General features: G+C 37.7%; 2 protein-coding genes across 2 annotated transcripts; one reads left to right on the top strand and one right to left on the bottom strand.

Moving 5' to 3' along the window:
• The first annotated feature begins 2,516 nt into the window (after positions 1-2,516).
• Positions 2,517-4,330, top strand: LOC132796256 (uncharacterized). The gene has a single exon (XM_060807352.1). It carries the CDS (start codon positions 2,570-2,572, stop codon positions 4,301-4,303), a length of 1,734 nt encoding a protein of 577 aa, XP_060663335.1. The 5' UTR covers positions 2,517-2,569; the 3' UTR covers positions 4,304-4,330.
• A 1,101-nt stretch (positions 4,331-5,431) lies between these two features.
• LOC132796666 (27 kDa hemolymph protein) lies at positions 5,432-6,760 on the bottom strand. Its single transcript, XM_060807914.1, has 2 exons — positions 6,451-6,760; positions 5,432-6,388 (listed from the first exon to the last, which is right to left on the bottom strand). The coding sequence occupies exons 1-2, from the start codon at positions 6,620-6,622 to the stop codon at positions 5,616-5,618; spliced, it is 945 nt and encodes a 314-aa protein (XP_060663897.1). The 5' UTR covers positions 6,623-6,760; the 3' UTR covers positions 5,432-5,615.
• Positions 6,761-13,617: the final 6,857 nt, after the last annotated feature.

The following is a 13,617-nucleotide window of genomic DNA, read 5'->3' as shown; positions in this document are numbered from 1 at the left end:
AATTATTTTTAAATTACTTGCAAAAATAGGGCAGCGTAAAGTTATAATAATACAAAATGCGACAAACAAGGAGAAAGTAAAAATGCAGCAATGACTTGGTGATGCTCTGTAAACTGACTTTAAATTATACAGTTTTTTAAAAAAATAAATAAATATTTATAGAGTACTTTACTCGAATTAAAGTCATATTTTTGCTTGCATAACATTAGAAAGAGATTTGACCATGCTCCATAGTTTAATTTGAAATTAAACAGTTTGTTAAATCGTTGCCATATTATTACTGCACATTTTCAATTTTAGGAAGTACACAATTTCAATAAATAATTTCGGTATTATTCTCAGGATATAGCAAATTATCATAATTAAAAAAATACAAAAATATAAAAAAGGATTTATTTGATATTATTGCCAAGATATACCAAGTTAATATACAGAAAATATACTAAAATATACCAGATGCTATGTGTGGTATTATAGATATACCAATTCATTCAAAAGATACCATAAAGTACATTATTTATCAAATTTTGAACCAAAGCAACTATGTATATAGATTCCGACATATGTAAATATATTATTACATAATATCATACTTTTATAGTTAGACTATACAGTTAGACTATAATCAATATACCCTTTCATGTCTTTTCTGTCATTTTTATGTACTTGTCACTCGTGGGAAATATTCTCTGGGCACTTGCCCAACCCAAATGCTGGTTTTATAGTTTTCGGAAGTCATTTTTGCTGAGATTATGTTTTAAAAAACATTTTGCTATGGGAGTGACACTTTAATTATACATAAAAAAAAGGTCAGACTGAGATGAACCGATAAAGCTTTTATTTTATGAGTCATGCTCTCTTATCAATAGATTGTATAGCCATTTGGCTTATTAAGCGCTTATCAGGCAAGCATAATCGTTACCCACAACTAGCTCCGCATATTGATATGTACATGGTGATAATTGATTTCAACGATTACTACTCAAAGACTAATGGCAATTGTATTTGGGAAAAACATGTCAGTCTATCGATTGTGACAACAATCCGACAACAAATGCGAAGAAAATACTTCAATGGTCGTAGCTATCGCCTGCAAAGTAAATAATAAAAAAGAGGAACGCGTTCTTAGTACATTTTTAAAAGCAAAGCCTTGTGAGGAATGCAACTAATATCTATTGTTCAACGGGAAAACAAAGTATTTGCTTTACTTGCACTGCTCTCAAGTGACAATTGTAACTAATTCTTAGCTTCAATTATTCTTAGTTATTAGGTTTATGAAGCTTATTGATGATCTACATAATGGGCAGTGATAAGAAAAGTAGAGCAACAAAAAACCCGCACATCAAATTATTGTAGTAATAACTTTGATGAACAATAACAGCTAATCCCTAAAGAATTACATGTGATAAAACGTTGGATTGTCTACTACTATAGATAACAAATAATCCCTATAAATACGTATGTATATTGTTTTGGCCAAAACTCTTGTTATTAACAATTTTATTTATATGCAATATTGATATGCGTGTGGTCGGAAATAAGTCAAAGATAAGCTATAAATAAGAAATCCCGAGAGTAGAGTAGAGAGAAGACTGCTCGATAGATAATGACAATGAATAAAAGGTATTCTAAGCACAATATAGTTTGTTTTTATATATAGGGTCCGTGACGCGCAACGGAAGAAACCTTAATTTGACGCCTACTTTATGCTCATTTTTGTTTTGTGATGATTGGCATATCCATTGTGCTGACTACACTTGGAAATATTCCACTACAAAATAAGTGAAAAGCATTCGTAATATTCGTAATTTTTTAATGCAATTTAAACAGCTTGCGCTGTGCTTAGTAAACCTGAATAAAATAATTCAATAAGTCATAGTCATTCTAGTAAAGTAGTTCTTCATAAACAATTCGAATACTTTTATTTGTGTTTTTTTTTTTTTGTTTGCTCAAGTGTTCGGGAATATCGCAACGCCCAATATTGTTAGAGCGTTCTTTGCAATGTTGTACAAAATTCTCTGACGTTAAATTCGTTCGGTACCCTCTGAATCAACGTCACGCAAACAAAGTTAGGGAAATTACAAAAGCTGTGAATACACCGAATTTATTTTGTGCTAACATTTTGACGTAGCTAATTAAAATAAAAGTATATTCAATATTTAAAATCTACTTCGAAAATGTATTTATCAATATAACAAATTTGTTCGCCTTTATTTTGGTGACCCATAAATTGAATTCCATAATTTTTTCGAGTGTAAGCGATTTCTGGTCGAACAGTCTAATTAGCCAACTAACGAATGGCAACAACAATACCAAAGACTGATAATAATTCGGGCCATACACAAAAGCGGGAAATGCTTCATGCCAACATTGTCATAGCCCACCCACACACACACACATACACACACATACGAGTCTGCACACACCTGCACCTGTATGTAGATAAGGTGTTTTGGGATCTCGACTCTTTTTGGTTCCTAGCGGCACGATGGAAGCGATTAGTTCGGTCGCAATGTCAACGAGAAGCAGAGGTAGCTTCGTCAAGCTAGCGCTACTGGCGTTACTGATAATGTTTGCGTTCTTGCTGCTGCTCAATTCGCTGCACAACACGGATCTCGATCTGCGGCAATTGGAGCAGCAGGAACTGCAGCAATCCCGACGCGAGTTTCAGCTGCGACAACGCGAATCACTCAATCAGAATCGCATACTCAAAGCCCTCGAACGCAGTTTGCCACCCGTAAGCAAGGCGACGCCGCCGCCCAATCAAACTGTGGAGGAGCCCGTCGATGAGGAGATGGTCGAGCAGCTGGAATACGAACTGCCTGAGGTCGACTATAGTTTTTGGTATCATCATGCCAAGCCACAGAATTATAGCCTCGGCCAAAATTGTTCGATTTATCCCGATCCGCTGGATCTGCAGCTGCACAACACCTATTGGCAGACCTTTAACAATGCCAATGTCACATTTCGCATGTTTGCCGCTTACCTTGATTTGCGGAAGGGAGTTAAGGGTCGCGGCATTGTCCGTGTGCTGGCGACAGCCAATCAAATCGATGCTAAATTCCCACCCACACAATGTCAGCTGTGGTATGAGAATTATACGCATCCGATTATGGTCAACGTCACCGAGTTTATGAGCACATGGTACAAATCTTGGGGCTCACGCAATAATTACAATTACCCACATTTGCTGAGCTGTCCCGTACCCGATGCTCTGCCGCCCCCGTTGGGTCGCAGTATTCCACGCACTGTCTCCCTATCGAGCAGCAGTTGTGAATATGCCACCAACTCGTTGCGCATTCACTACGAAAATTCGGCCAATCTTACAGCACGTCCTGGCACAACGAATGAGACATCCGTTCCGAGTCGTCCGTTTAGTTTTGGCGTCTGTTTGAAGGGTTTCGATTTTCCGTATGCTGATCTATCGGAGCGAATAATCGAATGGTTTGAGCTGCATCGTTTAATGGGCGCCACCAAGATCTATGCGTATATGTATGATGTACATCCGGCTGTGCAGCGTGTGCTCGACTATTATCAGCGTACCGGCTACCTCGAGATGCAGCAGCTTACGATGGCGAATGGGATGCCAAGGCTGCGGCATTATCATCATCTCTTCATCCATCGTCGCATGCTGGCCAAGCGGCTGAATGAGTTGATAGCTTACAACGATTGCTTCTATCGCAACATGTATAAGCATGACTTTATGGTCAATGTGGACATCGATGAGGTGATTATGCCGCAGGGCGCTATGCGCACCTGGCAAGACATACTGGATAACGATATACCGATAACGAAAATGAAATGTGCGAACGGACATAATAGCTATTGCTTCATCAATGGCTACTTCACCAAGGTGGTGCCCGAGGTGCGCAATCACGAGCAACTTGAGGCCGATGAGCTGTATGTGCTGCAGCATACGATGCGATTTCGCAATTATTCGAAGCCCGGATACGCGACGAAGTGCTTTCACGACACACGCTATTCGGAGGCGTTGCACAATCACTTTGCGCTCAGATCGATGAAAGGCGGTTGCGGTGCACGCACATTGCCCACTGATTTGGCCCAAATGCATCATTATCGCGAGCCGGACAATAAGTATAACATCGACACCGATTTGATTGAGGATCGCAATGCCTGGAAGTATGCACCAGAGTTGCGTTCGGCTGTCGAACATGTGTGGCTGCATTTGGGTGATGTGCTTCTTCTCAGTTCGTTCACCGAGGAGCAGCGCATGCTGGAGGATCCCGATACGGATGTACAGGATCCCGAGCAGCAGCAGCAGACTACAAAAGACAAGATTTAGTTAGTGATTAAAATATTTTGTTTACATTTTTTTTTCAACTATTTATTTAGATTTAAGATAGTCTTAAAGCTATGCATACAAATTATATTAAGCTATACACACATACTCGATCGATTTGTAAAATAAATAATTTTCTTTTTTTTTTTACCTACTTCTGAGAATTGCATTTTATTTGGAGGGGATATGTGATACGCATATTATTAGACCGTATTATCTGAAAATCTAGAACAACTAGTTTAAGCATAGGAAATACTCACAAAACAAGTGCCATAAGTCAAAATACGCCAAAACTCACATTTATCAACTTCAAGAAGCAATTACGTATTTTCCCATCGTATGTAGTTGTCGCTGGTTGATGATGACTCTATAAACACATGCTACACACTAGCTATATGCGGCATACTTGAGCGGTTTGATTATTGTTTTGTACCCTGCAATGAGCATATGGCAAGGCATGTCGATTTTTGACTAAATTTAATAATACAAATAAATTTATATAAAATTAAATAAATTGAAAATAATAAAGTAAAGTTATAAGGCATTTGTTTTTTGGCTTACCTGAATTCGCACTTAATTCATAAGTTGCGCTTGGCAAGTGAAATTTTCCACTGCGCACAAAAGTATGCAATGTTTTTTTTTGCGTCTCAGTTCGATGTCTTATCTCAATCTGCGGCCTTATCTATTGCCATTCACACTTGTCGAACGCGACATAAATACACTATTGCTTCACACATACGTGAAAATGAATCATTCTCGCGCCTCTCTCACTCTGACAATTGTGGACTTTCGCATTTGTAGAAATTCAAGAAATCGTATGAGATAAGCAACAACTAAGGCCTCATGACTATGCAGGAAATGCACCTGCAGATAAGACCCCTTTCTTGAGGCAATTCTATAGATATGTTGCTTACTGTGAGTGTGGGGATAATATATAGTATATAAACTAAGTGATTGGGTCTTAGTTAATCAGAAAGATAAGACTGAAGGCGGAAGAAAATGTTCTTAGACCATTTTGTAGTAGTAAACGTTTTTGTTTATTATTAGCAATAAATAGAGTAGTCATTAAATTACAAAGTACCGCACATAATACAAGAACTAAAAAAAAAAAAAAAAAAATACATTCACACATATGTCGAATATGTTATCGCTACTTTATCGCAGAACAAAAAAAAAATACATACATATATAGATATGAAAAAAAAAATCGAAATGGGCATAAGGAATACTTTAGACATTTTTGGTTTTTCGTTTTATCTTTTTTTTGTAGCTAAGGGAATGAGTATGACATTGTGTAATGATCGTGTCGATTCACCTAATTACGTAGCAAATGGGCGCCCAGTGTAAGGGCCAAAGTGCCGGTGAGTGTTGCGGCCACCGCAGAGGCGCCACCGCCTGTGTTGTTGGCACTGGCAAGGAGAATGGGACGCTCATTGGCACGGGCATCCATCCAGGCCTTGCAGTCGGTTTCGTTCTTCACAAAACGGAAGATCGACTGCACAATGTTCGCCGGTGTAACGTCCGTGCACTGCTCCAAGTGATGGACGACACAGGCCTCAAAGCTCTGCAGATCGACGCAATGGGTGGGCGAGAAGAGCAGCTCCGGGCTGTTCATGAAATCGGCGATTTCGCCATCCTTGGGCATATAGCCATGGAATGATTTGTTCGCACAATGACTGATCGCCTCCTTGTTGGCCTCCAGGCACTCGGGACCGCGCACGGACATGAACAACACCAACTGATCGCCGCCACGGGAGCAGGCGAAACCCAACAAGGACTTTGCCAATCGGATCATCGTGGCCTGTTGACGCTGTTCCTCGCGGGTCAAACACGGCTTTACCTTGTCTTTGAACGCATTCAAACAGGACTCGGCTTCGGGCGCCTTCTTGCAGTACTTGTTGAACACGTCATCCAGCTCACCAACCAGACGGGCGGCATCCATTTCCTCCTGCACGGCTGTGATGTTCGCCAGACCGCTCAAACAGGTGCCCAGATCGACGGCAGCATTCTCGATATCCTTGTAGAGCGTTGAGTTATCGGAGCCGGTGACCTTCTTGCACTTTTCCCGATACACGCGCTTAATATCATCTGCGAAAATGAGAACACATATCGTAGCTATTTGTATTGGCATCAATCAATCCATGACTTACCCAAGCTCACGTTTGTGTGGCGAAACTCGGCGGGAAGAAACTGCTTGGAGACGCTGTCCAGCTGACTGGCGCTAAACGTGGGCGTTTGGGGGGCGGGGCTGGCGCGCACCTCCAGCAGCAGGGCACCGAGGGCTGCCAGCAGGCAGACGGCCAAGAAAGCGTATTTGTTCATGTTTGGCTCTCGAAATCAAATCGGAATTGCGATCGGTTATTATCTATATTTATTTTCAATTTGTCGATTTCTTTTGTGGTTTGCGGCCACCGTGCCCGTTCGTTCAGCGCGCGTTGCGGCGATTGAATGAGCGAATGAGCGTCAGCAAATGCGACTTGAGACTACACACTGGCGCACAGTGGTGCACAGCGTATTGGTCTGGTGTTAAAGCAAAAGCGGGGCCGAGCTGATTGACAATGTTATCAGTTCAAAGCCAAATACTGCTTATCGGCGAGCAAGTAGGCAAGCAAAAGCAGAAAAAAAGGTTTTAAACTGTCAATATATATACACACAGATATAATATATAATAATTTCGATTGTTATATGCTTGATCAGCTGATCGAAAATCGATTTTTATAAGAAATATGGATGCATATTGAAATGCTCTTTGCTTTGTTTATTGACAATATAAAATATATATAATAAATTTGATAAAATGTTTAGCAAATTTAAAATTCTAGGTATCAAAGATTAGTTAAGAGAAAGTTTTATTATGGTTTGAATTTCCTACCTTATAATTTTGTCTAACCAAACACCAAGTAGAATATTGTAAAATATATGTATATAAAATAGACTTAAAGCTCTAAATGTTAAACATATTTAATATTCAAAGAAAGAATGCTTAGCAACTTTAAGAAATATGACTGCATATAAAAATTCCTTATATAAATATGAAAATGTTGTTTATTTACACATTGTAAATAAAAATACGAAGAACTGTCTAATAAACATAATATTAATATATTAAATTGGTTAAGTGCGTTATTGTTTCGCTTCAAGTTGTTACCAAATAGAGGTATAGAGACTAAAAAAATGGCTTGTAAAATAAGCAAAATTAAATCATACATATTGCATTATGTAGTAATTGGAATTGTTTGGATAGCGCAATCAATTGAAGTGCATGATTAAGTTTCACTTTTTAGCGTAGTGCTTTATTTGCAGATATGTCGCCAAGTGCTGGAACACTCGAGATAATGTCGATGCTCGCAACCACTGTGCAAACATCGCTGTGGATTCATGGTGGGGCTTTGTCAGTTGGCGATGTGACATCATTTAAGTGTATCCCATATGGATTTCACAGCAATAACAACAACAATGTGGGCAAAGGGCAGACATAGTAGTATTTGCCTTGTCTTTTGGCGTATGATTTAAAGCAAGAAGTCGATCAATTGAATTGTCGTGCCGCGAGTATCTCTACAAATGTATGAGTTAGATACTAGTTGTTGCTCTACTCTGTATACATAATGTACACCGAAAAGTTATGCTGTTCGCATACACATGTACGAGACAAGGCAAATCTTATCTGGGCTTTTGCCTTAAATGTTTATTTATACGCTTATTGCACTATCGATGTATTTGATCGTCCGTTTAGTAACAGTGTCGCCATTGTCGGAATGCTCTAAAAATCGACGAAAAATTGATAACGCTCCGCAAGTATAAAATAATAACAACATCGTCAACAGCGGCCTCGAGCGTTCGATTGCAACGTTTGCGGAATTTTCATTTATAGTAGTGCCTACCGTAGATTTGTATTTTCAAGTGCATCCCGCGAATCGTTTAGCGTTCACTTAATGTGGATGACCTGCTCCACATTGTAAGCAAAATTAAATATTTGTTTATTGCTGAAATAACATATTTTCATTTTTATAGCACTCTCAATGTGCGTGTTTATAATACCAAAAGATGTTTCATAATTCTTTTATAAATAGCGTCAGCAATTTTGCAAGTTGACCCCATACAAAACGTAATTGGAGTTTAAAGAAAATCATACAAAAATTACAGAGTTATTGCTGCATGAATTTTCACTTTTGACAAAAACAAATTTCTTGAATAATTTATAAACGAATAAGAGTTTTTACTTATTATTACTATTTTAAATAATATTAATAAAAGGTGTTAAATTTAAATGCTTAATCTTCTACCTTTACTCGCTCTAATTCAAAAACCAAATTTGGCGCAAAAGTCGCCGCATTAATTAGTATACATTTTAATATCTATGCATAGAGTGTAATTGCTTCACCTCAACACTTAGTTGCCGGGGCTTTAATTAGTCTAGTCTCAAGCGTAAATTGTACTAATAATTAAGCAGTCTGTTAGCGCCTCATAAGTGATATGCATGATCTCTTGAGTCAGCTTGTTGTATGTATGTATGGATCCAAAGCTCAAACCGGTTGACAAAAGCAGAAGCCGAACGATATTCAGCGTTTTATTTGGGTTCAAAGCTCACACACATAACCGGAACATTTGCTACGTAATGACAGCGATAAGCTTTTATTGCTCAATTGCTACATATGAATGAAAGAAAGAAATAGAAAAGCAAGCAGCAAGAAGCATTAAGCTTGAGCGTCTTGAGCAAAGTACAATTGAAAAGCGTCGCACAATATCTTTATGTTATCATAAACGGGGATTGACGCATTTATGGCTCCTTGAAGAATTTTGATAAATAAACATATGTTCTCACAACTTAGCAGAAAACTTACATTCAATTATCTTATGTAAAACAATAAAACCAAATATGAATACGTATTATTAAAGCGAACTTTTTTTCGGAAGAATTAAATTATTATAATTTTAGTACTCAATATTTCGTGTTATAAATCGGCAGCCAATTTTGAAGCTTAAATATTTTAAATATATATTATTTTGGGAAGAACTAACTTATTATAGTTTATGAAGTGTTTTACACTTTGTTTAAGAGATCGAAGCTTATAAATTAGTGTAGTATAAATTATTAATATATAATATTTGTCAGTTAAATATTTTTAATTTAAAATATGTTATATTTTTGGGAGTTGTTTTTTTAGGAACATTTTTTATGATAAAAATCAAAATTATTTTTATTTTATTTAAATAACGCATACAATTCCTTATTGTAATGAGATAAACCAGAGTGACTGAGGCCTCAGGCTTAAATAAGTAACATAAAAAGTACTCTCCTTAAGAAAATATTTGTTTGTTATTGCAGCGAGGTTAAGCTAATGAAACAACTGGGCATAGACTTCCTTTGGGAAGTTATAAACTGTTTAAATAATGCCCGGCTTGAATTTGTAGGTGGTTTTTTTATTACCCATTATATATGCATATACTTGCTCTTATACTTACCCTTTCTCCCTCTCTCCGTCTCTCTCACTTGCACACACAAACACTCTCTGTGTCTCTGCCGGCGCATATAATGAACTCAAAGCATACTTTTAGGGGCAACTAAAACGGAAGCAAGCAGCCAACGGAAATGCCACAAGCGTATACTGAGTATACACTGCGTATGTGTGTGTGTGTGCGAGTGTATTGCGTATACGCCGCGTGTTGGCCCACTTAAGGGGCAACAACAGCAGGCAAAAATAAATGCAGCAAGTGAACTGCATGTGGATGTTCATACTGTGTTATGTATATACATATGTACATATGTGTATATGGTATATACTTATGTATGTATGTATGTGTATCTACTTGTGTGTTCTTAGCATGCTTTGGCTAATTGTGAGTCAGCACAGGTGTGCCAGATGATGATTATACCATATTTGAAAATCTCATCTGTTGCAATCAGTTTGTCCAGCAGAGAAGACTCTCATCAAAGTGTGTGTGTGTGTGTGTGTGTTTGGTACTGATTATGCTGCCTGCCTTGGCTGCTTTATGAACTGAGTCAACAGCTTTACCCCATCCCAATTAAGCTCGCAAATATATTTAACAAGTTAATGAATTATAAACATTCACACAGAGCGGAGAAGCGAACAAGAACACAGCATTAAATATGTACAAATAAAAGAAATATGATAAAAAATAATAATAGTAGCAGGAAATGAGGCAAGCGTTGGCTTTTGTTGTTGCTTTGTTTCCATTTGACTGCTAGTTTTGTGGGCTGTTGCGTGGGGGCGTGGCATGGCCATGACTGTTTGCAGCAACATGGTATGCTTTTAAATGAAATTAAGCTAATTTAGGAAACAGCCAACGTGTCGTCGTCGTCTCCGTTGTTGTTGTTATTGTTGTTGTTGTTGTTGTTGTTGTTGTTATGTCTTTCTTCGTCCCCTTCCCTTTCGATTGCCAGGGACTTGTCGTCGCCGACGTACTCGTCCAGAGCTGTAGTTTAATTCAATGCAGGGCCACCGCACACATCACGAACTGAGTGCGAGTGTGTGTGTGTGTGTGTGCTATTTGGAGCACATGCTACCTGTCCATGTTCGTTGGCTCGTTCGTCCGTCTGGCGGGTGTGTGTATATGTGTGTGTGTGTGTGTGTGCTGTATTGTAATTTATTATCCTGCATGGCAAAAGGGATTTTCATCAATTAATCATGCTGACGATTCTGTTGCAGTTGGACAGCCAGAACAACACACTGTTGGCCCACACTTAATCGGCCTTGTGCCGCACACACACTTACACATACTCGCACACACACACACACACACTGAAGATGAGCTCAAAATCTGGCTACAAGTTGAAGTTTAGCTTTGAGAGAGCTCGCTGCTATATGTGGGTTTGGTTTGCATATTTCGTAATGGCCATAAAACAAATGGTTAATCCCTCAGCGTTACTCGAATTGAAATTGCTTTAAGTATTTGTTTGAGAAGTGAGAGCGAAAAAGAGTTGCTACAGTTTATTTAAATCCTATCAATCACTCACAACCGAAGTGAACTCCCAAAATCAGTCCAGACATTCCGATTTGCAATTTCAACTCCTTGTGTGTCTGCATTTTGGCAAAACACCAATCAACCAACCAACCAACCAACCAACCAACAACAGCAGCAGCATCAGCAGCAGCAGCTTCCCAAGGAACACATCCTTGGCAGTTTTGCGTGTCCATTGGCCTTGGCCTTAGACAGAGGTTGTGCTTGGAGTGGAACGGGTATTAAAGTGATTTATGGAGTGACTGGGTCCACTGCCAACCAGCGACCTCGACAAAGCACAGTCATGTAATTTGTGAGCAAAACTATTTCAAGTTGATGCTGATACTAAAGGAGTCAGCTTTAAGTATATACTTGTATGTGTGTGAGCAATTTTCTGTGCGATTGCATCTATTATTTAAAGGCAAATGCGTTTGAGGTGCGCTGACTGGCAAAAAGCATTAGAACAAAACTTTTTTAAGGTAATTTCTCCGTTTAGTTTATTATGCAAAATTTCATTTGTATAAGCAAGTCATCAATTGCTGCTAAAACTAAAACTAAATCGAAAATTGTGCATTTCATTTGAGCAATTAAAATATATATGCTCGTTAAAGAAAATGTTTGTGCAATTAAAGCATAATGCTCAATTGATTGCCATCAGGCCAAACATTTGCATATTTCGCCTGATTACCAAGTAACAACATCAACAGTGCACATCAAACCAACTGCACATTGAAATACAACGTAATAAAAGTCAAATTAAGGCTAAAAACCAAATAGCAATACAATGAAAATCAACGTCAACAATTTGACAAAACTGAATTGACAAATCAACGCAAAAACATTTTATAATCGAAACGAATTGATTGACACAGTGCAAACTAAAATGCGTTGGCCAAAAGCCTCAAAGTATTATTTATTCAAGACGAAACTTGAAAACTAAATTAATTACTTTGCAACAGGTCAAAGCATTTTCAGTTCGGTGGCCTAAAGAAATAGTTAGGACTCGATGAGAAACCATTTGTAAATAATGCAACAAATAGTGTATAATGTAGGTAATTAATATTTTATTTCATATTTTTGTCACGCCCACTTTCGTCTCTTAATTTTGAAGCTTTTTTGGTATAGACTATATTACCTGACAATCTGGTATATTTAACAGTCTATGTATGATAGATTTTGAATGTAGTGCTATTTCAATATACCAAATATATCATTTGGCGTATATTTAATATACTTGTGCTATACTAATTTGGTATATTTTCAAATTAATACTTTACTGTATTGTTTTAAAAACAAGTAAGAAAGTTACAGTCGAGTGTACTCGACTGTATGATACCCGCTACCCATTTTGAATAAAAGAAATATATTTTGCGGTATTTTTTTTTTCAAAATATACCGAATATACTATAAAAATACTAAAAATACCCAAATGGTATATTTGGTATATCGATATAGTACCGCATTCAAAATATACCATAGACGGCACAATATACCAGATTGTCAGCTAAAGCAACTAAGACCCCTAATAAGTAGGCTTTTTGTCCATACAAAAGTATTTCTTTAATAACTTCCACAATTTTTATCTGATCGCAACCAAATTTTCAGGAATCATTACTACTACAGTAATTACTGTATATACCAACTTCGCAACTCTAGCTTGAAAATTACGCTTGTTATTCGATTTTTTTTTGATTTGCGGGGCGGAAGTGGGCGTGGCAAAAAGTTGAAACAAACTTGATCTGCGTGCAAACATAAAAAATGCTGTCGAAAAAAAATTATAGCTCTATCTCTTATAGTCTCTGAGATCCAGTGTTTCATACGGACGGACGGACATACGGACAGACACACAGACGGACAGACGGACATGGCTAGATCGCCTCGGCTGTGGATGCTGATCAAGAATATATATACTTTATAGGGTCGGAGATGCCTAGTTCTACCTGTTACATACATTTCCTGCCGACACAAATTTATAATACCCTTCTACCCTATGGGTAGTGGGTATAATGAGTAGTGAGTATCTTTCAGTCAAGCACACTATATTGTAGCTTTCGTACTTGTAATTTATCACTTTTTTCTAATTTAATAATTCTTTCAAAAATAGTAAAAATTGTACTATTTTTAAACTTATTTTTCAGTAATTTAAAGCAATATCTTCAAAATTAATTACACACAACTTGTCTGTTTCAGTTGGTTTCGATTTGGCAGATGGAGCTTAGTTCGCAACACGATCCAAGACAAATGCATAAATTCTGTTTAGCATTAGATAATCTTGAAATAAAAGTTTGCCAGCGAAGTTCTAGTGAAGTATTTGCCATCGAAGCGAGTTTCTTGCCTGCAAAGCTTATTTAAGCCAT

The sequence above is a fragment of the Drosophila nasuta genome, chromosome X (genome assembly GCF_023558535.2).
Source record: "Drosophila nasuta strain 15112-1781.00 chromosome X, ASM2355853v1, whole genome shotgun sequence".
In the NCBI taxonomy this organism is placed as follows: domain Eukaryota; kingdom Metazoa; phylum Arthropoda; class Insecta; order Diptera; family Drosophilidae; genus Drosophila; species Drosophila nasuta.
The sequence above is the reverse complement of the archived record's forward strand: the minus strand, read 5'-3'. Positions and strand labels throughout refer to the sequence as shown.

Excerpts from the sequence above, each read along its gene's own strand:
- LOC132796256 (XM_060807352.1), top strand. The coding sequence starts at position 2,570 with ATGTTTGCGTTCTTGCTGCTGCTCAATTCGCTGCACAACACGGATCTC.
- LOC132796666 (XM_060807914.1), bottom strand. The coding sequence starts at position 6,622 with ATGAACAAATACGCTTTCTTGGCCGTCTGCCTGCTGGCAGCCCTCGGT. Across the intron at positions 6,389-6,450 it reads CCACACAAACGTGAGCTTGG|ATGATATTAAGCGCGTGTAT; the intron begins GTAAGTCATGGA and ends TCATTTTCGCAG.